The following is a 25,405-nucleotide window of genomic DNA, read 5'->3' on the forward strand; positions in this document are numbered from 1 at the left end:
TTTTTGATTCTGACCTCTCTTTTACTCCCCATGTCCAATCGATAGTCGAATCCTGTCGCTTCCAACTCAAGAACATAGCGCGCATCCGCCCATATCTAACGCCGGACGTGGCTAAGATACTGGTTCATGCTGTTCTCTCTCGCCTCGACTACTGCAATCCCCTTCTCATCGGTCTTACATGTTCCCAGCTTGCACCGCTGCAATCTATAATGAATGCGGCTGCGAGGCATATTGTCTTGTCCGGTCGCACCTCCCACGCCTCCACGCTCTGTCAGTCCCTGCATTGGCTTCCAGTTAGACATAGAGCCCAATTCAAAATTCTGGCGCTTGCTTACAAATCCCTACATAATGCTGTTCCATCATACCTATCCTCCCTCATACACAAATATGTCCCGCCGAGACCCCTGCGCTCAGCCCAAGACCTACGCCTATCCTCTTACCGGATCCCCACCTCTGATGCTCACCTTCAAGACTTCTCCAGGGCTGCACCTATTCTGTGAAACTCCCTTCCCTCCTCAATCAGACTTTCACCCAGCCTCCTCTCCTTCAAAAAATCTTTGAAAACTCACTTCTTCATTAAAGCGTATCAATTAAACTGTCAGCAGGTTTCTCATCCCCCACCCCATGACTCCTTTCCTGCAACTGTCAAAAATGACCTACCAAGCACTCAATAAACCCTTCTCTAACAAACTATTTAATTCCCCTACTTTAACCCTTTGTGTCACTATACCCCACTCCCTCTAGCATGTAAGCTCATCGAGCAGGGCCCTCAACCCCCACTGTTCCTGTACGTCCAGTGGTCTGATCTCAATTATGTGTCTGTTAGTCCACCCATTGTACAGCGCTACGGAATTTGTTGGCGCTATATAAATAAAAAAATAATAATAATAATAATTGGGTGCTAATTATATTTATTAGAGTTGTGAGCAAATACTGTTCAGCTGTGCTGAACGAAATAGATTTGCATATACAATTATATAGTGAGCGCTCTACCTTAATATAAGTGATAGATCCCCCATTGAGGAAGGCAAAACGCCAAAACTTTATATGTAGAGTTTTTATCAAATCACTGATTAATACAAATCTTTTTATGCGCAAGTATAATCTAGTGTGCTTTGGGTTATTCTTTATTCTGAACGAAATATATGCCTGCTAATTGCTGGATGAACAAATCGATTTAGATATCCAGTGATATTTTATTTGTTTAGCACAGTTGAATGGATTTTTTCTAGGATTTACACAGGGTTGGATTTAACTCACCTAAAAAAAACATCCTGCATCCTACTACTATATTGAACTCATGTCCAACTCCTAAACACCCTTTGAGCCACAACTCTACCTATCTCAAGTTTTAAATCCTCTTAAAATCCTCTTCGTATTCAAACTCTTGCGTTAATGGTTAACCCTTCTCCAACCTGAATGCCACCCCTTACCCTAACCACTTCTAAAATTATATTTAACCCTATTTGTATTTACATGGCAGCATACACTCACAGATTCAAACTAGGTAAAGCACCATCAGAAATATGCATAAATATGAATATTGTTTTCATGTCTGCAGTGTCCAGCGAATAAATGTATTAAGCTCACTTTATCTACCTTAGGGGGTGACTTGGAAATGACATGTAAACCAGGCCCTGTATTTATAGAATAGATTGAAACCCATGAAAGGTCCAATACTCTACGCTGTTGTCTTAGAGAAAAATTAGAATGTTGCTAAAATGCTGCGTAAAAGCTTCTATGGTTGCCATACGCATCCTGATAACTTTGTAGTGGGATACTTCGGGAAAAAAACAAATTAAGACATGTCTGGCAATATATAATTTCCCATGAACTTCCACTTTTAAAGAGTACAGTTGGCCACCAACAATCATAATGACTTTACTCCTCCACGTAAGAACAAACCTATAGCTGATAATATTTTATAAAACAAATGCTACTTAGGGATACTATACCATTCGTACTGAGTATGCCATTCTTGTTTTACGCTGTCTTTTAGTGGTAACTCCCTTAGTGCATATGCACAGCTAGTGAATTTTACTCTGAAATTACCAATGGATTTAGCACTCTTTTGCAGCCAGTCAGCAACTGTGTAAGCAGAATCCTATAAGAAGTACAAATGAAAGGATCATGGGGTGAGGGCAAGAAGAAAACGGACTTGCATCATACTATCTTGTACATTAACATTATTAGAATGATGTGTCTTCATGTTCTGCCAGAAAGCTGGAAATATCTTGATACAGTTAAATTTTCATTTTGTTTTTCAGATGCTATGATCAGGGACCAACTGCACAAGAACCAAGACTTAAATCACAAAATACTAAATTGTGTTTATTCACATAACGTAACATTAATATAACATTCAATGGGAACTTAACACAAAATATAGACTTGGTTAAATCTTTATGATTTATAATGCAGACTTCCATTTCCATTGCTGCCTACTGATGCACTATTTTGACAATGGTAGAATCTCTAGTAAATAAAAATGTTAATTAATAAAAAAAATATGTTTAACCCCTTAAGGACACATGACATGTCTGACATGTCATGATTCCCTTTTATTACAGAAGTTTGGTCCTTAAAGGGACACTGTAGGCACCCAGACCACTTTTGCTCATTGGAGTGGTCTGGGTGCCAACTCCCACTACTCCTAACCCTGCAAGTGTAATTATTGCAGTTTTTTATAAACTGCAATAATTACCTTGCAGAGTTAACTCCACCTCTAGTGGCTGTCTAATAGACAGCCACTAGAGGTCTCTTCCTGGTCCATAGCACAGGAAACCTGTGCTAGAGCGTCGCTGGACGTCCTCACGCTGTGTGAGGACCTCCAGCGTCGCTCAAATCCCCATAGTAAAGCATTGAAATTCGTTTTCAATGCTTTCCTATGGGGAGACCTAATGCGCATGCGCGGAATTGCCGCGCATGCGCATTAGGTCTCCTCGGCCGGTGGGCGGGATCAGTCTCGCCCGCTGGCCGACGGAGCCAGTAGGAGGAGCGGCGCGGAGGAGGAGACAGCGGCGAGGGACATCGCCGCTGCCTCAGGTAAGTGACTAAAGGGGTTTTCACCCCTTCAGTAACTGGGGATTGGTGGGTGGGAGGGAGAGGGACCCTCCAGTGCCAGGAAAACGGATTGCTTTCCTGGCACTGGAGTTTCCCTTTAAGGGGTTAAAATAAAAGTCTGAAATAACAGTGCTTGCTTATAATATACTAGACTAAAATACATTACTAGGTTTATTCAGATCTTTGCTAAGAGAAGAACCGCACAAAGATAAATGATGACACTGGATTAATTCAGAAAAGAGTTGAAACAGTATACAGTAACAATTTTCCCCTTCAGTTTACCCACTTCCTGCTTATGTGGCCCCTGAATCTGCTTTAAAGGGACACTATATTTACCTGAACAACTACAGCTTAATGTAGCTATTCTGGTAAGTATAGTTAGCCCCTGCGGGCTTTTGCTGTAAACAAGGTCTTTTCAGAGAAAAGGCAGTGTTTACATTGCTCGTTAAGGACACCTTAACTGACCGTCACTTAGATACCACTAGAGGCGCTTCCTGGTTCACGGAAGTTCAGCATATCCACGCTCTGCATGGATGCACTGAAACTTTCCCCATACAGGTGCAGTGAGTAAATGCATCTCTATGAGGAAATGCTGATTGACACAGTGCAGCGTTTTGCCACGCATGCACAATAGCCCCCCAATGCTTTCCTATAGGAAAACATTGGATTGGTTGAGAATAATTCTGCTGTTTTGCCATTGATTATATATAAAATCTGATTTGGAATGAGACAGCCACTAGAGGCTGGATTAACCCTATTATAAACATAGCAATTTCTCTGAAACTGCTATGTTTATAGAAAAAAGGGTTAAACCTAGCTGGACCTGGCACCCAGACCACTTCATTAAGCTGAAGTGGTCTGGGTGCCTATAGTGGTCCTTTAACAGTCAACTTATTCTGCAACGCTGTCCAAGAAACAGTACAAACGTTTGCAACAAGACAAGTTGAACATACTGTAGTAGAATGGGAATCCTGCTCAAAAGTACAAATTTTCTTGTTACACCGCCAAATAGAAAAAGCTTAATGAAGCAGTTTGTGTATAGATCATGCCTCTGCAGTCTCCCTAGTCAATTATCTGTCATTAGTTGTTAAATCCCTTTGTTTATCCAGTCCTAGTCACACTTCCACTACATGTGACTTACACAGCCGTCCTAAACACTTCCTGTAAAACGAGATCTAAAGTTTAAACAGTGTTAAATTTAGAACCTGTAAATCCAGCTCTGTTAATAGCTGCAGGAGCCTCCTGTATGTGATTTAAGTTCAATTTACAGTGCAAAAGATTAAAACATCTAAAATACATTTAAGATGTTACAGAGAGGCCGTGTGCTGCTGTGACAGCCTGGGAAGCAGTTTCCCTTTTAGTATATGTTCTTCGTCACTGTAACCTTCCTGTCTAAAATCTAGTCAGGCAAATTTAAGACTTTGAATGTAAATAAATATTCTTCATAAAACATCTTTTCAACAAAGCAACTTATTTCAAGAAAGCAACTTAGTTTTCTTGAGATAATCAGAAAAATATTTAAAAAAATATATGGCCTTTCTGGGCTTCCCTAAAGATCTGATTGAAAGTTAAACATTTTTTTTTTTTAATTCTTTATTTTTGCGTGCTGCAAACCCACAATAGGTTTACCATATGCATAATAGCAGGTATTAACATATTTCAAAAAAGATTATACAATGCATGTGTCAGAGCTTAGCACAAATTTTTCTTTTAGTTATAAAGTTAAACATTTTATGTTTCATGCTGGCTAGCTCTTCAGTCAGGGAGGCGTGGCTAGGGCTGCAGCAACAAAATTAAAAGTAAATAACTTTTAAATGACATAATTGAGAAGTGAGACTGCAGGGGCTGTTCTATGCAATACAATTGCTTCATTTAGCTAAATGTTGTTTTGGTGCCTACAGTACCCCTTTAAAGTTCTAATGACAATTTATCCTAACTCATTGGTTTTCTAGATCCTTTCCCATTAAATGTTCTACTCAATTAACACTGTAAGTGCTATGCGCCTGATAAAAGATAATGGAGTTTACTTATATAACAGTAGAAATCCAAATAATCTGGGAATTCAAGGCCCAGATTAATTGTGAAACACAGAATGCAATTAATCCTTAAAGGGACACTGTAGGTACTATAACCATTTCAGCTAATAAAAGTGGTTACATGTCAGGACCCTCTCCCTGCAACCTTCTATATGACAGATTTGTTAAACTAAACATAACTGACAAAAATAACGCATAGCTCTGACCAGAGAGGAGTTGTGTCAGCACCAATATGGAATGAGCTTGTAGGCAATTCCAACATTTTCCTATGCCTTTCTGATAACTGGGGCTGTGCATGGCCATGCAAGCACAGCATCAATTCTCATATTGACAGAGGAAGTCTGACAGAGGGGAGCAGCAGCTGAGAACCAGGAGGTGTAATTTGTAGCTCTTTGACAGGGCCTTAAAACATAGCTATGGGCTCTATTTTAAAGGAACACTATAGTCACCTAAATTACTTTAGATAAATAAAGCAGTTTTAGTGTATAGTTCATTCCCCTGCAATGTTACTGCTCAATTCACTGTCATTTAGGAGTTACATCACTTTGTTTCTGTTTATGCAGCCCTAGCCACACCTCCCCTGGCTATGATTGACAGAGCCTGCATGCAAAAAAAAACTGGTTTCACTTTCAAACAGATGTAATTTACCTTAAATAATTGTATCTCAATTTCTAAATTGAACTTTAATCACATACAGGAGGCGCTTGCAGGGTCTAGCAAGCTATTAACATAGCAGGGGATAAGAAAATCGTAATTAAACAGAACTTGCAATAAAGAAAGCCTAAATAGGGCTCTCTTTACAGGAAGTGTTTATGGAAGGCTGTGCAAGTCACATGCAGGGAGGTGTGACTAGGGTTCATAAACAAAGGGATTTAACTCCTAAATGGCAGAGGATTGAGCAGTGAGAATGCAGGGCTATGTTCTATACACCAAAACTGCTTCATTAAGCTAAAATTGTTCAGGTGACTATAGTGTCCCTTTAAAGCCATTTTTTTCTTAGTTTGACAAATTTGTCAAAGATAACAGTGACATTTTTGGCACCATTACCAATTTAACAAGCGTAAGTGGTTATGTTGCCTAGTGCATCCTTAAAGGGACACTATAGTCACCTGAACAAATTTAGCTTAATGAAGCAGTTTTGGTGTATAGAACATGCCCCTGCAGCCTCACTGCTCAATCCTCTGCCCTTTAGGAGTTAAATCCCTTTGTTTATGAACCCTAGTCACACCTCCCTGCATGTGACTTGCACAGCCTTCCATAAACACTTCCTGTAAAGAGAGCCCTATTTAGGCTTTTATTGCAAGTTCTGTTTAATTAAGATTTTCTTATCCCCTGCTATGTTAAGCGCTTGCTAGACCCTGCTAGAGCCTCCTGTATGTGATTAAAGTTGATTTAGAGATTCAGATACAATTATTTAAGGTAAATTACATGTGTTTGAAAGTGAAACCAGTTTTTTTTTCATGCAGGCTCTGTCAATCATAGCCAGCGGAGGTGTGGCTAGGGCTGCATAAACAGAAACAAAGTGATTTAACTCCTAAATGACAGTGAATTGATCAGTGAATTTGCAGGGGGATGATCTATACACTAAAACTGCTTTATTTAGCTAAAGTAATTCAGGTGACTATAGTGTTCCTTTAAGGTTTATTATCACGTTACAAGCAATGTTTGGGGGAAAAGGATAACTTGTTTACCACTTTTAGCTTTCCTCCCAGCTACGTTCCTGTTAGACTTATTGCAAATTCCTTATTATAACTAATAGCATTAAGTGGTTTATTCAATAAATACCAAAATTTAATAAATTAAATTAAAAACTAAAACAGAATATCTAGGCAGGAAAGACTATTTGGAAGAATGCTTCAACAAAGCTAATAGCACGGTTTGGCTATTTAGCCTAAATGTGATAATGTTCCTTACAACTGTAGCAAATTGAAATTGAGATTTATTAATACAAAACTTTTTTCAAACTGGATTAGTACAGTCAAGTCTACTGGCAATACAAATGCTGAAACTTTAAAAAAAATTATATATATTCTTTCAACTTTCTTGCAACATAAACTGTATGCATATTTTCCATTAAAAAAACAATTCTGTACACCTGTTTGCAGGTTTATATGTACCAATGATTTTACATTCTGCTAATTAAGTTGTAGCTAATCAGATACATCTAGAGTCAGTGGTTATGAGATAGAGACCTGAAAGACATCAGATGCTAGGAAAGGAATGGAGATGGGAAATGGAACATAAAACCAAATAGGGTGGAAGGGCTTTGAGAACTATCAGGGATATGTATGGCACATGGAGAAGGGGTGGCATTGGAATTGAGAAAGAAGGTGTAGAAACATACACTTGAAACTGGAGAGTACAGGGGAGGTAGTGAAAATCAGGAATGGAGGATTGGAAGAAACAGCGAAAAGGAGATGACTGGTAGAGAGATTCAGTGAAAATGTGGATGGAAAGACTGATGAATGCAGAAATACAGTGGGGGTCTTGGAAGCGGGGGAACAGAAAAGGGAAGCGGGGGAACAGAAAAGGGAGGCGGATGGTCTCAGGGGGAGCAAGATATAAGATGGGGAGAGATTTGTGGTAAGGTGCGCCGAGTTCTTGCTGTTACGTTGCATAAAGTACCATTTTAATGTAAAGGAACATCCACAATTGGTTAACCTCTGCTGTTTTAATGCCATCAATTCTTGCAGATCAAATGAGGACCATAGTACAAAACAATTAAGTCTACAATGATTAATATAACTAGTACTATACCTAAAATAGAAGTCTACAAGTAAACTTTAACTTGAAATGAGTGAACACCAAATGTGTGTTGTACATACAAAATACTACAGCTTATCACTTTGCAAAGGGACAAAAATGGAAAAAGCCAAACACAATTTCTTACAAAGTTAAGGTTAGCCAGAAGGTCCCATTTCATAAGAGAGTAAACACCAGCTTAATGATACACATGTCAGCACATGAAGACATTAGCAACATTCTGACTGCATGAAATACACACAGGACAGGTCCACTGCACCTACGCTGTTCAGTGTTGTTAGGATCAAGATTAGCGTAGTCAAACCATACCTGGGGAAATATTGGTCAGTTATGCCCTAAATGATGACAGTACACAGCTTAAAGAGTCATATAATATGGGGAATACAGATACAGCAAATGAGCACCTTAGAAAGAAAAGAGAAACAAAAGAAAGATCTGAGATCTTTTAACCCTTGCAGTAAATAAAATAATGAATTTAATAGTAAAAAAAGTAATCGTTAGATCCAGATTGTTTAAACAGACTCGAGCTCTGTTTTGTTTTTTGCTTTGTTACTATATCATCTATTACATTGCAATACTACTACAACTGATAACATGCAACAGTGACTACAATGCAGATTATATAACTGGAAATCCTTTTTCCATCATCAGTGTGATTATGAGCTCATGCATCTCTTATGTTTATCAATTCTAGTATGCATCAGAATTCCCCTATATTACATTACTTATTTATACAATTCAACCTCAGTCCAAGGATGAATGAATGTAAACAAATTGTTTAAGAAAGAATTAATAGTTGTTCCCAGATGGTCCCACCAGGTTTGTAACTGACCAACATTTGACACTGTATAGCTGATGTGTGTGGGAAGGACAGAGAATAGAGGGTGGGGCTAGAGATGGAGGAGCGACAGGGAGTCCATCTTGCCCAGGTGGGCTGGCTGCCTCAGTTGACATGACAGTGTGGCCTGTTGGTCAAAGGTCTGACATAGGTCCAGTGTTGCTTGGCAAGTTTGTAGGGACAGGCTTGGGAAGCTGAAGCAAATATTAAAGACCATAAAATGAAAAGGGAAAAAACAGAAATAAAAATAAAGGAAATCATGACTACATTAGTACTATGTTACTTATGATTTACCCAACCTCACAGCTGCTATGAAAATAATTAACATAAGAATGTTTTTTTTTTTTATAGATTTTTCAGCATTGATCATTAAATAACGATGCACAGTTTAGTTAAATATGAAACCGCAAATTGGTACCTTTAACATTTTTAGATGCTTCATACCCAGCATTCTAGATTTAAGTCATTAAGCCAGGAACAGCCCTGAGGTTGTGTAACAGAATCTGTTCAATACCACAAAATGAGATACATTATATAGAACAAATATTAACAACAGCTTTAACGCTCTTTGTCCAGTTTTTTACATTTACTTTTGAATATCTGTAAGCACTAATAAACAATAGTGTCTGATTATAAAACACCTTCTAAAGCCAATAAATATGCGAGTATTGGAAGTAATGACAGCCGTGGTTTCATAAACACAGAACAGTAGAAAATCAAGTACCTCCACCCGGCCTCTCATCGTCTTCTCTGAACAGTGGAGAAGTTAGAATAACCTTTAGAGATAGCTTCGGCTCCTTGGAGTTGTGAATCACAAGACAAGCATCTTCTATGCAATATTCCACTTGAAAGCATTCTTCTGTGAGTTTCTAAAATGGTAAGAAAGAAAACAATTAGGATAATTATAACCATAGGAAAAACAAATAAAGAGGTGTTTAACAAAAAAAAATAAAAAATTATAGTTCAACAACCAGCACATATATTTTCGTCATGTCAGTAGGGGCCAGGAGAAAATCAAGTGCCTGAATATCTGAAGAAATCACAGATTAAAAGGTTAAAGTTAATGCTTTCATTTGTGAAAGCAAATAGGTTCTGTATAAACTGCTGTCTTGAATGAGACATCCCCAAGAAGATTTACGCAAACAGACAAAACCAGTAAAAGGAGGCCAGAAGCAAGAACAAAACTCTCTCTCAGTAAATCTTCCTTTTGAAGCAGCATTTCTTTTGAATCGTGGTTTAACAATATTTTCTTTATTTTTGTTGTAATATTATATTAACTTGGGCAATAATAAGTAAGGTAAATAAGATTCCTAATTTTTTTCCTGGTTGATTTAGTATGTAACATTGTAAAAAGAGTTTGCACGGCATAAAACATTAGGTGCATTAAACATTAGGCTCTGGGTCTTTAACATCAATCTCATCCCGGACTATGCCCCTTTTAGATGTTGCATTTAATGCATTTCTGTTTCGGTTTTTGGATTTCCACTTGAATCAAACAATTCTTGCACTTATAACAATAATCACTTTAAATTAACAAGCTTTGTACACGATTATTCTGACAGAATACAAAATTGGCACCAAACATGAAAATTAAAATCTTTATGCATATAAGCTTCACAAAACTGTCTTTAGAGGTTTTTTTTTTTTTTTTAATTTAAGGATTAAAGGATCTTTTAATTTAAGGGATTACGGAGACCTTTACTTTGCAAGAACAGACTTGAAGAAAGGTTGGAAGTAAAATATCAAAGCCGAGGGAGCAGAACTGGAAAACTGAGATATTCTATAGATATGCCATTACACGGATACGAGTATTAAACTCATTGGGTCAACAGTCAACACTAGAAAAGTATAATTTGAAAATAACTTGAAAATGAAATCTTCTTTGCATACATAACAACCCAAACCCTTGGATAAGAATATCCTTTTACAATTTGATGGTCATTACCCTTCAAGTCTGAGGCAGAAATTACACTAATGACAAATGTTAAAAATAAATAAATACATTTAAAAAAAGAACCCTCCCAGATGATACCCAATATAACAGGGGTTTAAAGCGGCACTGTCATGCTGAATCCCGTTTTTTTTAACCCCCCTCCCACCTCCACTACATCCAATTGACCCCCTAGTCACCCCCAAATGCCCCTAAGCCCCCCAGATTACCTATTTTTAAATCTGTATTTTCTGCCCTGATCTTTATTCAGGGCGCCGCCATCTTTGTGTGGGTAGGTGAAGTCCCTGTGGGACACGTCATCTACCCACACTACACAGACTGTGAGATTCCCGCACATGCCCAGTGAAACACCTGGACATGCGAACGGGAATTTCATCTATTCATTCATTCATCAGACAGACGAATAGAATGAATGAATGAATAGAAAAAATCAGATGAACAAACTAACACTGAGTATCAGTGTTAGTTTGTTAGATCAGTTTATTACAAGGAGGGAGCTACCGGCGTGCAGCTCCCTCCTTGTAATATGTAACTATAGAAGCGGCAGGGAGCAGAGCTCCCCACCACTTCATAAGCCCCCCAGGCCCCCCCCCCCTCACTCTATGGGGGGTCAATATGACCCCCATAATAGCACAAGGGAGATTACAATCTCCCCAATGCCCCTACTCGCTATACCGCGAGTAGGGGCATGTCCACTAAACGGTGAGCAGCCTTATAATGTGTGCCCTGGGCCCCACCTAATGAATTTGCAGCAGAAGTAGTAACAGACCCTACGCTTCAAGTATATAGGGACAAGGTAGTCACGGACTCACCCGGGGGGGAGGGAGAGAGATTTGTCTGGGACAAGCAGCTTTTGTACAGAGAAACAGACAAGCAGATTGCTGGGTCAGACCCGATAGTGATGAGGCAGCTAGTGGTGCCGCAGCGTTACCGAGCCGAGTTACTCCGGATAGCGCATGATATTCCGCTATCCGGACATCTAGGGGTCAGTCGCACTAGGTACAGACTGACCCAAAGTTTCTTCTGGCCAGGGATCAGCCAGGAAGTACGCAGATATTGCACTATGTGCGATACCTGCCAGAGGGTAGGGAAAAGGGGAGACCGTAGGAAGGCGAAACTTCACCCCCTACCCATAATTGAGGAGCCCATTAGCCGAATAGCGGTAGATTTGATAGGCCCCCTCAAGAAAGCTAGCCCGTCAGGCAAAAGGTATATTTTAACGGTAGTAGATTATGCCACTAGATATCCAGAGGCAGTGGCTCTGACCAACATCCACGCTGAAACGGTCGCGGATGCCCTCATGCGGATATTCTCCCGGCTGAGATTACCCAGGAAGATTATCTCAGATCAGGGTACCCAATTTACCGCAGAGTTCACCCAACACCTCTGGAGGATCTGTGGCATTAAGCCTATTATCAGTGCCCCTTACCACCCCCAGACGAATGGGCTCTGCGAACGGTTCAATGGTACCTTGAAACAGATGCTCCGAACCTTTGCAGAGACCCACAAGGACTGGGGGCGATTCCTGCCGCATCTCCTGTTCGCGTACCGGGAGGTGCCACAGGAATCCACGGGGTTTCCCCCGTTTGAACTGCTATTTGGGAGGAGAGTCAGAGGTCCCTTAGATCTTATTAGAGAGCATTGGGAGGGAGACCGGAGCGCAGATGGCACTCCCATCATACCATCTGTGTTGGCTTTTCGGGACCACCTGGAAGCGTTAACCAGGACGGTAAGGGAAAACCTTCAAGCGGCACAGACCCGCCAGCGCACGTGGTATGATCGGGGAGCCAGGGACCGTAGCTTTCAGGTCGGGCAGAAAATGCTAATTTTAAAACCTGTCCGACATGACAAGCTACAGGCCGCCTGGCAGGGACCATATAAGGTGGTGGAGCAGAGATGTGACACCACCTATATCATAGGCCCCTGCACAGGGACTGGAGGGCGACGCATGCTCCATGTGAACATGATGAAGCCCTACCAGGAGCGCGCTGAGGAAGTAACCGCCATATGTGCGCCCAACTCTGACGAGTTTGACAGCTTACCACTCCCAGATCTGCTGGGAGATGGGCAGTTGTCTGGGGATTTAGGGGAGGTTGCGCTGGGAGACCGGCTGAGCCCACAGGAGCGTATCGAGGTACAGCGGCTATTGGAAGAGAAACGAGACACGTTCTCTAATATGCCAGGGTATGCCCCTCTGGCCACTCACCTGGGTAGAGACCCCAGGGCAACTACCCATGCGCCAGACCCCCTACCACATCCCAGAAGCGGTGAGGGAAAACATGCGCAAGGAGATCGATGAGATGCTCCAACTGGGGGTGATTGAGCCCTCAGATAGTCCCTGGGCTTCTCCTGTAGTACTCGTACCAAAACGAGACGGTACGACTCGCTTCTGCGTGGACTACAGGAGATTGAACGAGAAAACCGTGTCAGATGCCTATCCTATGCCACGGATAGATGAACTACTGGACAGGATGGCCAGGGGCCAATACCTACTATTGACTTATGTAAAGGGTATTGGCAAATTCCCCTGGCCCCAGATGCCATCCCTAAGTCGGCCTTTGTCACCCCATTTGGTTTGTACCAGTTTAAGGTCATGCCATTTGGGATGAGAAACGCCCCAGCTACTTCCCAGAGGATGGTGGACCGACTCCTGGATGGGTTCCAGGACTATACCTGTGCCTACCTGGATGATATTGCCATTTTTAGCAATACGTGGCAGGAACACTTGGCCCATATAGGAGCGGTACTAGACAGGATTAGGGAAGCTGGTTTGACATTGAAACCGGCCAAGTGCAGCATAGGGATGGCCGAGGTACAGTACCTGGGACATAGAGTGGGGTGCGGCAAACAGAAGCCCGAACCAGCCAAAGTAGAGGCCGTGGCCCAGTGGCCCACCCCTAGGACTAAGACTTAAGTTTTAGCGTTTCTAGGGACCGCAGGGTATTACAGAAAATTTATCCCCAACTATAGTGCCCTGGCCAAACCCCTCACTGACCTGACCCGGAAGAATCTGCCCCGCCAGGTGACCTGGACCCCGGAGTGGGAGGAGGCGTTCCAACATCTGAAAAATGCACTGATTAATGCCCCTGTCTTGGCAGCTCCCAATCCAACTAAACGATTTCTTGTTCACACAGACGCTTCTATGTTTGGATTGGGAGCAGTACTGAGCCAAGTCGGGGCAGATGGCGGAGAACATCCCGTGGCTTACATCAGTCGCAAACTGTTACCCCGAGAAGTAAGCTACGCCGCCATCGAGAAGGAATGCCTGGCTGTGGTGTGGGCCCTAAAGAAACTGCAGCCATATCTGTATGGACAGCCCTTTTCCTTGCTCACGGATCACAACCCGTTGGTATTGCTGAACCGGGTGGCTGGGGACAATGCTAGGCTGCTGCCCTTTGACTTTAATATTCAGTACCGCCCGTGTAGACAGAATGGGAATGCTGACGGGTTGTCAAGACAAACTGATTTGGAGAAATTATCCGTGAGCACCCCGGACATCCCCAAGCCGATCCGTGTGGGATCAGACTGTGTATGCCGGCTTGTGGGCAAGGGGGAGCAGTGTAGCGGAAACCCTGTTGTTGGCTGTCCCCTCCCTGTATTGTTTTATTGCCCTCACCTACCCTACCTTGTCCCTAAAGACAAATACTGTTCCTGGCCTTTGGATTACTTCGGAGCAGTGTTGCAACTTTAAATAGGCACTTCGGATACAGTCGAAGTGCCGAAGTAGTCGAAGTGAACGGCATCGAACAAAGGACCACGTGGCGGCGACCATATTAACGTCAAACACCGCCGACCCTTACCATCGCCTCCACTTCGACGCTTCGACTAAAGTCAAAGTACAGGCCACACTTCGAACGGGACTTAGCCATTTTTATGCCAGAAATTGACCGACCGCACAGCCCAAATCCATGGAACTGTTTTGGGCAGGAAAATGTGCTTGCGGTCGGTCATAAAGGGACATCCAGCTAACTTTTTATCTACTGGAGGGATTGGGATGATTTTTGAGAGTGTTCCTAATTGAAGTATGCTGATTAAGAAAATTTATGTTTTATGTTTGTGACACAAATATTGTAGAAGTTATAAATATTGTGTAAAAGTTATGTTTTTACTGTATGAATAAGTGGATTACCTCTCAGGCTAAGGGGAGGGAATCTGTGGGTTGCAACCGTTATGCTATTGGCTATTTTACACCTCCCCTGTGGGCGGTCTTATATGTGTAAGATGGAAATAAAAGTCAGGCTGGATGTGCCAGCCAGCAGTTCTACTCCTGAAACTGTGTGTCGTCCAGTTATTGGGATTGCTGTTGGGATACTGCTGTGTTACTTTGCCTGCTTGAAACCTTGCCTGTGGATTTACAATTGCCTTGTTCCTGAGCCTCACTTGGATTATAAGCGGAGATAACAGGGAGAATATTGTACCTCCGCTACACCAGACAAGGGAGTAGCAACACTTGAGGGAGGGGAAACCAGAAGCTCTGTATTGGACAGGTTCAGTTTAAGGAAATGAGCAGCCATCCAGTTGGCAGAGAGGCAGTCAGGGCCACAAATCAAGAGGGGTGGTAAGAAATCAGGGAAAGACAGATAAATCTACGTGTCATCTGCATAGAGATGATACTGGAAGCCAAAGGAGCTGATGAGTGTGCCAAGGGAGTTAGTGTAGATTGAGAACAATAGGGGACCAAGGGGAAAGACCCTTGGGGAACACCAACAGAGAGGGATTGGAGAGAAGAGGCAGAGCCAGAGAAAGAAGTCAGTAGTGCCAGGAATAAAGCTTTGCATTCCTGACACTACAGTATCCCTTTAATCCCAAAGATTTCAACCAGCTAAAATCAAAACTAATTAGTATAGGGATTTTAAACTAAAACAGTCAGTGGTGCATTGATGCCATCTACTGGATATTTCCAGTATTGCAGTCTTCTATCTCTAATACTAAAGACATTTTGCCCAGTGTATTGCTATCTGTGCTGGGCAACTGAAAAAGCCCAGCACTGATCAAGATGGCATTGGGGCATAGAGACCCCCAGCTGAGCTTAATAGCTCAGCAGCAGATTTCTCTGTGGAGTTGAAGGGGTGCTGTCTTGCAGGACTGCATGCAGCTCATCAAAATGTCTGGGGCCAGAGAGGAGTCCCAGGTGTCTTGATACCTGGGTTTCCTGGTGTGAGCAAGGATTTAACTCTGTTCACACTGCATTGCTCTGTATGGAGATTTAAACCCCATTTAGAGAGCCACATACCGATCTCACTTTGAGCTCTGCATGCAGCTCATCAAAAAGTCGTGAGTCACTAAAAATGGCCCCAGCTGACAGAGGGGAGCCGCAGGTATCTACTGATATTTGGGTTTCCTTGTGTGAGCAGGGATTTAACCCTATTCACACTGCATAGCTCTCCAAGGTGGATTTAAATCCCCATTGAAAGAGCAGCATGCCAAACTAACTTTAAGCTCTGCTTGCAGCTCACCTGTCAGTCTGGGGGCCACTAAAAATTACCCCATCTGACAGAGGGGAGCACCAGGTTTCTTATGATTCCTGTGTTTCTTGATGTGGGCAGGGATTTAATCCTGCTCACACAATGATCTAGATAGAGGTATTTAAATGCATATTTAAGCAGCTACATGACGTGCTGTCTTCCAGCGCTGCATGCAGCTCATCAAAAAGACTGGGGCCACTAACAATGGCCACAGGTATCTGTTGATACCTGGGTTTCCTAGTGTGAGCAGGGATTTAACTAAAAATGACCGCCAGCTGACAGAGGGGAGCACCAGGTTTCTTATGATTACTGTGTTTCTTGATGAGGGCATGGATTTAATCCTGCTCACACCATGATCTAGATATAGGTATTTAAATGCATATTTAAGCAGCTACATGCGGTGTTGTCTTCCAGCGCTGCATGTAGCTCATCAAAAAGACTGGGGCCACTAACAATGGCCCCCAGGTATCTGTTGATACCTGGGTTTCCTAGTGTGAGCAGTGAACTCTGTTCACCCTGCATTGCTATCTAGAACATTTTAAATTGTAATAAAGTGTATTTACTCTCCCGCGAACCCAAAAGACCATTTCACACATTTAACTCTCTTCTTCGCCCTGCTGTTCCTTCACATCTCATCCATACTATGTCTTCTCTTTCTCCACCTCTCACTAAAATTCTCAATCTCTCTCTCTCCTCTGGTATATTTCCATCGCCCTTCAAACATGTAACCGTAACCCCAATCCAACTATCATCCTATCTCGCTACTGCCTTTTGCATCCAAGATCCTTGAAAGAATTGTGTATGCGAGATTGACAGACTTCCTTGAGTCCAACTCTCTGCTAGACCCGCTTCAGTCTGGTTTCCGCGCTAAGCACTCTGTGGAAACTGCACTGACCAAAGTATCCAATGATCTACTCGCTGCAAAATCTCGTGGTCACTACTCTATCCTAATTCTCCTTGACCTGTCTGCGGCTTTTGACACTGTTGATCATCAACAGCTTCTTCTCATCCTCAGCAATATCGGTCTACAAGATATTGCTCTCTCCTTGTGCTCCTCCTACCTCTCCCAGCGCTCTTTCAGTGTTTCTTTCTCTGGCTCTGCTTCTTCTTCCCAACTCCTCTCTGTTGGTGTCCCCCAAGGTTCAGTCCTTGGTCCCCTACTGTTTACCATCTATACTGCCTCCCTTGGTAAACTCATTAGCTCCTTTGGCTTCCAATATCATTTCTATGCAGATGACACGCAAATCTACCTGTCCTCTCCTGATCTCTCCCTGTCCCTCTTGACTAGTGTCTCTGACTGCCTCTCTACTGTTTCTAACTAGATGGCTGCCCACTTCCTTAAACTAAATTTGACCAAAACTGAAATTCTGGTCTTTCCTCCCTCAAGTGTTGTTACTCCTGTGTCTGTCTCCCTCCAAGTCAATGGTGCTACCATCAGCTCCACCATGCAGGCTCGCTGCCTAGGTGTTCTCTTTGACTCGGACCTCTCCTTTAAGCCTCAAGTGCATTCCACTGTCCTTTCTCGCCTTGACTACTGTAATCCGCTTCTCAGTGGTCTTACGTGCTCCCAACTTGCGCCGTTACAGTCCATAATGAATGCGGCAGCGAGGCTTATCTTCCTGTCCGCCCGCACCTCCCATGCCTCACCCTTCTGTCAGTCCCTACATTGGCTTCCTATAAAATATAGAGCTCAATTTAAAATTCTGGTTCTTGCTTTCAAATCTCTACATAATGCTGCTCCCACCTATCTAGCCTCCCTTATACACAAGTATGTTCCGTCTAGGCCCTTACGATCTGCTGAAGACTTACGTCTATCTCCTGTCTGTACTCCCACCTCTGATGCTCTCCTTCATGATTTCTCGAAGGCTGCACCGTTCCTGTGGAACTCGCTTCCCTCCTCCGTTAGATGCTCACCCAGTCTCCACTCCTTCAAAAAATCGTTAAAAACCCACTTCATAAAAGCGGATCAATTAAACTGTTAATAGCTGTCAACTGATTCCTCTTCTGCAACTGTCACTAGTCTAATACTATCCTTACCTTTTTGTGTCATTTTACCCCACTCCCTCTAGCATGTAAGCTCATTGAGCAGGGCCCTCAAACCCGCTGTTCCTGTGTGTCCAACTTGTCTGGTTACAACTACATGTCTGTTCGTCCACCCATTGTAAAGCGCTGCGGAATTTGACAGCGCTCTATAAATATAATAATAATAATAATAATAATAATAATAATTTGCCAGGAATAAAATATTTAAAAACTGGCTTTTTAGAGCATAAGGTTTAAAAGGTTAGGCAGCTCGGGGGGGCGGGGCCGGACCGCCGAGCTGGATGGCCGCAAACACGAGCAGCTCCTGCAAACTACCATTCTGTACCCTCAAAAAACCTTGTCTCTCTATGAGTTTACAGACAGACAGCAAGGGTCCTCAGAGCAAAAGGGGCACTGGACCCAGGGAGAGGCTGGCTCTTCGAGCTACAGTCCCCTGGGGGAGAGAACCTCGTTCCCCATGATGGGGCCTTCTCAGGCGGTGAGCGAAGCAGACGGCCACTGCCCCACTATCCCGCCCAGCAGCACCCGGCCGGGGGCCCGGATCGGTGCAGGCCTGGCCCTGTTCCCCCCCCCCCCCCCCCTCTGGACCGGCGGGGGTGATCCCGGTCCTAACCCAGTGGCCACGACAACAACAGGCCAACCAAGACCCAGCAGCAGCCTCACTACCGCGAGCTGTGGCCTAAAGACCTCAACTAAAATGGCGGACGCCACACGCGCCGAAGGCACCGAGAGGGCCTGCAACAATCCAGCGCCCACTACACAAAGCGCTTACAAGCTCAAGCCAGACCGATAACACACAACAATCAGAGGGAAACACAGCAAAGTGCCCCGACAAGACACACAACCTCTGGGACACGATCCGGGGCTCTGACCCCAGCTCCAAGGCTGGCCCAAATCAAGCAAATTATGCGGAAAAGCCGGGGGAACAGCAAACCAGTACCCGCACCGCAAATTATCACACTAAAGGCACGCAAGCGAACACCTACATCCCAGACAAGCCGGGAAGCAGGTCTCCCACACAACGAGCCGCACACCACTTACGGAAGACCACACTTTAACCAGCGTGGAAGACACCACAAAGCAACACAACTTCAACACAATGGAGAACCGAGTACCCATCTCACTCCACTACCCTGGCGTAACCTCATCAGCGGTGTACCCGAAAAAGATGAACTTTTTTACCAAGGCACATATGACAGCGACAACAGACCACCATGATGCTAGGCTCCACGGGATAATAATGCTCCCTGCCTACCTCAACATACCAAACAGGGCAACATGCAGAACTTGTAAACCAACGCATTATAGTGAATTATAAATGTCTGTGAGCATAATGTTCTTCTTTGTTTACCTTGCCTAGCTTAACGAATACCAAGCAATATATGGTGGGGCTACCTTCCTAACCACGTATATACCATTGCCTCCGATAACTGGAGGTTTAGTGCGCCCCTGGGACATACAACATCTTGTATGTCCCAGGGGCAGCAAGATGTTGTATGTCCCAGGGGCAGCAAGATGTTGTATGTCCCAGGGGCAGCAAGATGTTGTATGTCCCAGGGGCAGCAAGATGTTGTATGTCCCAGGGGCAGCAAGATGTTGTATGTCCCAGGGGCAGCAAGATGTTGTATGTCCCAGGGGCAGCAAGATGTTGTATGTCCCAGGGGCAGCAAGATGTTGTATGTCCCAGGGGCAGCAAGATGTTGTATGTCCCAGGGGCAGCAAGATGTTGTATGTCCCAGGGGCAGCAAGATGTTGTATGTCCCAGGGGCAGCAAGATGTTGTATGTCCCAGGGGCAGCAAGATGTTGTATGTCCCAGGGGCAGCAAGATGTTGTATGTCCCAGGGGCAGCAAGATGTTGTATGTCCCAGGGGCAGCAAGATGTTGTATGTCCCAGGGGCAGCAAGATGTTGTATGTCCCAGGGGCAGCAAGATGTTGTATGTCCCAGGGGCAGCAAGATGTTGTATGTCCCAGGGGCAGCAAGATGTTGTATGTCCCAGGGGCAGCAAGATGTTGTATGTCCCAGGGGCAGCAAGATGTTGTATGTCCCAGGGGCAGCAAGATGTTGTATGTCCCAGGGGCAGCAAGATGTTGTATGTCCCAGGGGCAGCAAGATGTTGTATGTCCCAGGGGCAGCAAGATGTTGTATGTCCCAGGGGCAGCAAGATGTTGTATGTCCCAGGGGCAGCAAGATGTTGTATGTCCCAGGGGCAGCAAGATGTTGTATGTCCCAGGGGCAGCAAGATGTTGTATGTCCCAGGGGCAGCAAGATGTTGTATGTCCCAGGGGCAGCAAGATGTTGTATGTCCCAGGGGCAGCAAGATGTTGTATGTCCCAGGGGCAGCAAGATGTTGTATGTCCCAGGGGCAGCAAGATGTTGTATGTCCCAGGGGCAGCAAGATGTTGTATGTCCCAGGGGCAGCAAGATGTTGTATGTCCCAGGGGCAGCAAGATGTTGTATGTCCCAGGGGCAGCAAGATGTTGTATGTCCCAGGGGCAGCAAGATGTTGTATGTCCCAGGGGCAGCAAGATGTTGTATGTCCCAGGGGCAGCAAGATGTTGTATGTCCCAGGGGCAGCAAGATGTTGTATGTCCCAGGGGCAGCAAGATGTTGTATGTCCCAGGGGCAGCAAGATGTTGTATGTCCCAGGGGCAGCAAGATGTTGTATGTCCCAGGGGCAGCAAGATGTTGTATGTCCCAGGGGCAGCAAGATGTTGTATGTCCCAGGGGCAGCAAGATGTTGTATGTCCCAGGGGCAGCAAGATGTTGTATGTCCCAGGGGCAGCAAGATGTTGTATGTCCCAGGGGCAGCAAGATGTTGTATGTCCCAGGGGCAGCAAGATGTTGTATGTCCCAGGGGCAGCAAGATGTTGTATGTCCCAGGGGTCTACAGGGTATGCAGAATAAGAAGAGGGAGTAGTGCCTTGATATGTTTCTTATTCTATTTATTATCCATACCTAAAATGTAGAGTTTCTCAGATTTACTTGACAACATTCTTTAACAGGATATACTTTGATATCAGGGTTAGAAAAACAAGTGACTGCTAGTAGTGAAACCATTGGTAGACTGTTCGATTCAAGGTATAGGTCCCCTGGGGAGTCCAGGCACAACAACAACAGACCACTGTAGTGGATTTGGTACACAGTGTCCCTTTAAGAAAATGATGGGTAGTAAGATCTAATCTGAAACCATGAAAGGGGAAAATAGCAAGGAGGAAAGCCATAATATTTTACATTTGTAACCAGATGCCTCCAGGATGGTGATGACAAAAAAATAATATTGTAATTGTAAAAATAATATTGTAATAGATTTTGCATTATTATTCCTGTTGCACTTCAAACATACAGTACACTTTATGTATTTACTTGGCACTTTAAAGTTATAGTACACTTTATTGATTTCTACACTTTAAAAATATACTGCAGGTGTATTTAGGTGTGGGATGCTAAAGAGTGATGAAAGACGCAGAGCACCTGGTATTTGGTATATAGTGTGCAAATTATGCAATAACTACAATCCGAGAACTCACAACGAAGCGGCACAGGAAGCCGCAACACTGCAAGTCTCATTGATAAATACAGAGACTAGCTCCCTGTATCTACTGCAGCAAGCCTGCCCTTCAAATGAACTACAGCCTCGTATACACATCCAATGCAACCTAGATGTATTTTTTCATTATGAGTGTTAGTGGGGACCTCGTGTTTGAGTATTTCCTTAAAGGACCACTCTAGGCACCCAGACCACTTCAGCTTAATGAAGTGGTCTGGGTGCCAGGTCCTTCTAGGGTTAACCCATTTTTTCATAAACATAGCAGTTTCAGAGAAACTGCTATGTTTGTGAATGGGTTAAGCCTTCCCCTATTTCCTCTAGTGGCTGTCTCACTGACAGCTGCTAGAGGCGCTTGCGTGATTCTCACTGTGAAAATCACAATGAGAGCACGCAAGCGTCCATAGGAAAGCATTATGACGGGGAGGAGAAGAGGAGGATCGGAGGAGGAGAGCTCTCCGCCCACCGCTGGAAAAAGGTAAGTTTTTACCCCTTTCCAGAGCCGGGCGGTGGGGGCACCCTCAGGGCACTCTAGTGCCAGGAAAACGAGTGTGTTTTCCTGGCACTAGAGTGGTCCTTTAAGGCTTCACAAAGACTAGAGCAGCCACTGCATATATCCACACATTTGTGGTTATTCAAACACTTGAGGAACATTTAAAGGCAAAAAGTTTAAGAATATATTTGATTCTTACCTGGATCTGCAATGGAAGGTTGTCTCGGACGGTGATTAATAAGCTCTTTGTTGGCTTTTCCTTGCACAACAAAACCAGTTCTAAGTCCATATCATCTTTAATGAGCAGCCCTTTTGCAACTAAGCCTATTCTCATGACTCCACACAGTACCCGACCACTTTCATCCCTGAAAAGCAAGATACATGTGGTTAAAGAAAAGACAAGGATTTAATGCTGACCAATCCGAACATGTCAAATCTGTAAACATTTGCTAAATAATTATTTTTGTCTTGATTCAAGAAACAATACATAAAGTTCAACAGGATCCTCTGAAACATGGTAGGATGCATACACAATATACAAGCAGTGTCATTCGCTAAAGTGAGAGTTACTGGGAATTTAAAGTGAATTTCAAATGTAAGAACAAAATAGCCAAACCTGAACACAGAACAGATTTAAATATTCTTTCAGATTTGCTATTTTGGATTAAAATTATTGTGGTCTGGGTGACTATAGTGTCCCTTTAACAGTCAACAGATGTATTATCTGTAAGATAAACAAACAGACTTGGTTAAGCCACCAAAGAATTTGTGTAAAGTATGCACATTGAATAGGAAAATAGTCAAATTCAATACATAAATACATTAGTTATTTTAGGAAAGTTAAAGGCACACACACGGCTTTGAATCCAAAAGAGGAATATGAATGTTAACCCCTTAAGGACCGGCCTGTTTTTGCGATGTTTGTACGTTAAGGACCAGAGCAGTTTTAACACTTTTGTGGTGTTTGTGTTTAGCTGTAATTTTCCGCTCTCTCATTTACGGTTCCCATACAAGTTATATATTGTTTTTTCACGATAAGAAGGGCTTTCTTTACATACCATTATTTATATTATGTCATATATTGTATTTAAAAAAAAATTAAAAAATATGGTGAAAAATTAAAAAAAAAAACATGTTTTTGGACTTTTACTTGAAAAATCTTTTACTTATCTACAAAAGCTAATGAAAAAAAACTGCTAAATAGATTCAAAATTTTGTCCCGAGTTTAAAAACACCCAGTGTTTACATGCTTTATTGCTTTTTTTTTGCAAGTTATAGGCCTATAAATACAAGTAGGAAATTGCTGTTAAAATATATATATATTTTAAATGTATCAATAGTGACATTGTAACACCGTTATCTGTCATAAATCCCAGAAACACACCTAACATGTACATATTTTTTTAAAGTAGACAGCCCAGGATATTCAAAATGGGGTATGTCCAGTCTTTTTTAGTAGCCACCTAGTCACAAACACTGGCCAAAGTTAGCATTTATATTTGTTTGTGTGTTAAAAATGCAAAAAAACGCTAACTTTGGCCGGTGTTTGTGACTAAGTGGCTACTAAAAAAGGCTGAACATACCCCATTTGCAATACCTTGGGTTGTCTTCTTTTGCAAATGGTATGCCATCATGGGGCTAATTCTCATTCCTTGGCTACCATACGCTCTCAAAGGCAACCTAACCAATCTGACAAATTTCAATAAAAAAAAATAAAAAAGTAAAATCAAGCCTTATATTTGACCCTGTAACTTTCACAAACACTATAAAACCTCTACATGTGGGGTACTGTTATACTCAGGAGACTTCGCTGAACACAAATATTAGTGTATCAGAACAGTAACATATATCACAGCAATAATATCCTCAGTGAAAGAGCTGTTTGTGTGTGAAAAATGCAAAAAACGTCACTTTCACTGACAATATCATCGCTGTGATATGTTTTACTGTTTTGAAACACTAATATTTGTGTTCAGCGAAGTCTCCCGAGTAAAACCGTACCCCCATGTACAGGATTTAGGGTGTCATAGAAAGTTACAGGGTTAAACACAGTGCTAGCAAATTAAATTATCTGGACTTTTGGCCTGGGTTGGCAGGCAGGACCCCCAAATTGCAATCATTAAAATTACTTAATTAGGTAAAAATATTACATAAATACGCACGTAGAATTTTAATATATATACATATTTATATATTTGACGTCTACGTGTATATTTATGAAATTATTTATGTAATTATGTATGTGGACATATGTATATTTCGTATTATTTTATTTATTTTTTTAATTATTAAAATTATTTTTATTTTTTGTTATTTATTTTTATTAACATATTATTTGTATTTTATAATAATATATATATACCATATATATAGTTATTATATATATTGTATATATTCGTGTGTAATTTAAATATAAGTGTATTTTTATATTAATATACGTATATATAAATATAAAAATACACTTAGTATGACATTATATATATATATATATATATTATATATAGGTATATATAGATATAATACATGTATAAATATATATATATATATATATATATAAATATAAATATATATATATATATATATATATATACACACACACACACACATTTTTTTTTTACACTGATTGTTTTTTTTTTCGCTTTATTTTTTTGATTTTTCACTTGCAGGGAGACTGCCTGTCAGCACAGACAGTCCCCCTGCAGGCAGACACATGGACACCTATTGCGGTCATGTGATCGAGTGATCACATGGCCGTGGGGTCCTGATCTGCCGAGGGTGGACTGCCCGGGCAGACAGGCAGTCCCCCTGGACCGGGAGGAGAGCTGATCGCCGCCGTGGGACCGACGACGATAAGGTAAGTAGCCCCAGACCGTTATGACGGTTCAGGACCGTCAGCGGTCCAAACGCACGTTTTACCGCTGATGGTCCTGAACCGTCACCGGTCCTGAAGGGGTTAAAATAAATATACACTGATCAGCCACAACATTAAAACCACACAGGTGAAGTGAATGACATTGATTATATTGCTACAATAGAACTTGTCGAGGGATGGGATACAGTCAGATGGAATACAGATGGGAAAAAAGCACACTAATTTTTAAATTCTATGGTTCAGAACATAATCATTTGTTCCTTAGTATGTCTTAAAATTAAGTCAAATACAACCTAAGAAAAACTTTTTTTCTGAAATCACATATTTTTGATGG

General features: G+C 42.5%; 1 protein-coding gene across 3 annotated transcripts in view; it reads right to left on the reverse strand.

The window, feature by feature from the left end:
* Positions 1–25,405, reverse strand: part of STRBP (spermatid perinuclear RNA binding protein) — a 295,257-nt gene that overhangs the window by 129,471 nt on the left and 140,381 nt on the right. For all 3 annotated transcript variants that reach the window (XM_063432341.1, XM_063432339.1, XM_063432340.1), the window contains 2 exons: positions 22,399–22,564; positions 9,425–9,569 (listed from right to left, as the gene is read on the reverse strand). In XM_063432341.1, the coding sequence (XP_063288411.1) occupies positions 9,425–9,569; positions 22,399–22,564 (311 nt within the window). The remainder of the gene's footprint in view (positions 1–9,424; positions 9,570–22,398; positions 22,565–25,405) is intronic.

This window comes from Pelobates fuscus, chromosome 9 (genome assembly GCF_036172605.1).
Source record: "Pelobates fuscus isolate aPelFus1 chromosome 9, aPelFus1.pri, whole genome shotgun sequence".
NCBI lineage: Eukaryota > Metazoa > Chordata > Amphibia > Anura > Pelobatidae > Pelobates > Pelobates fuscus.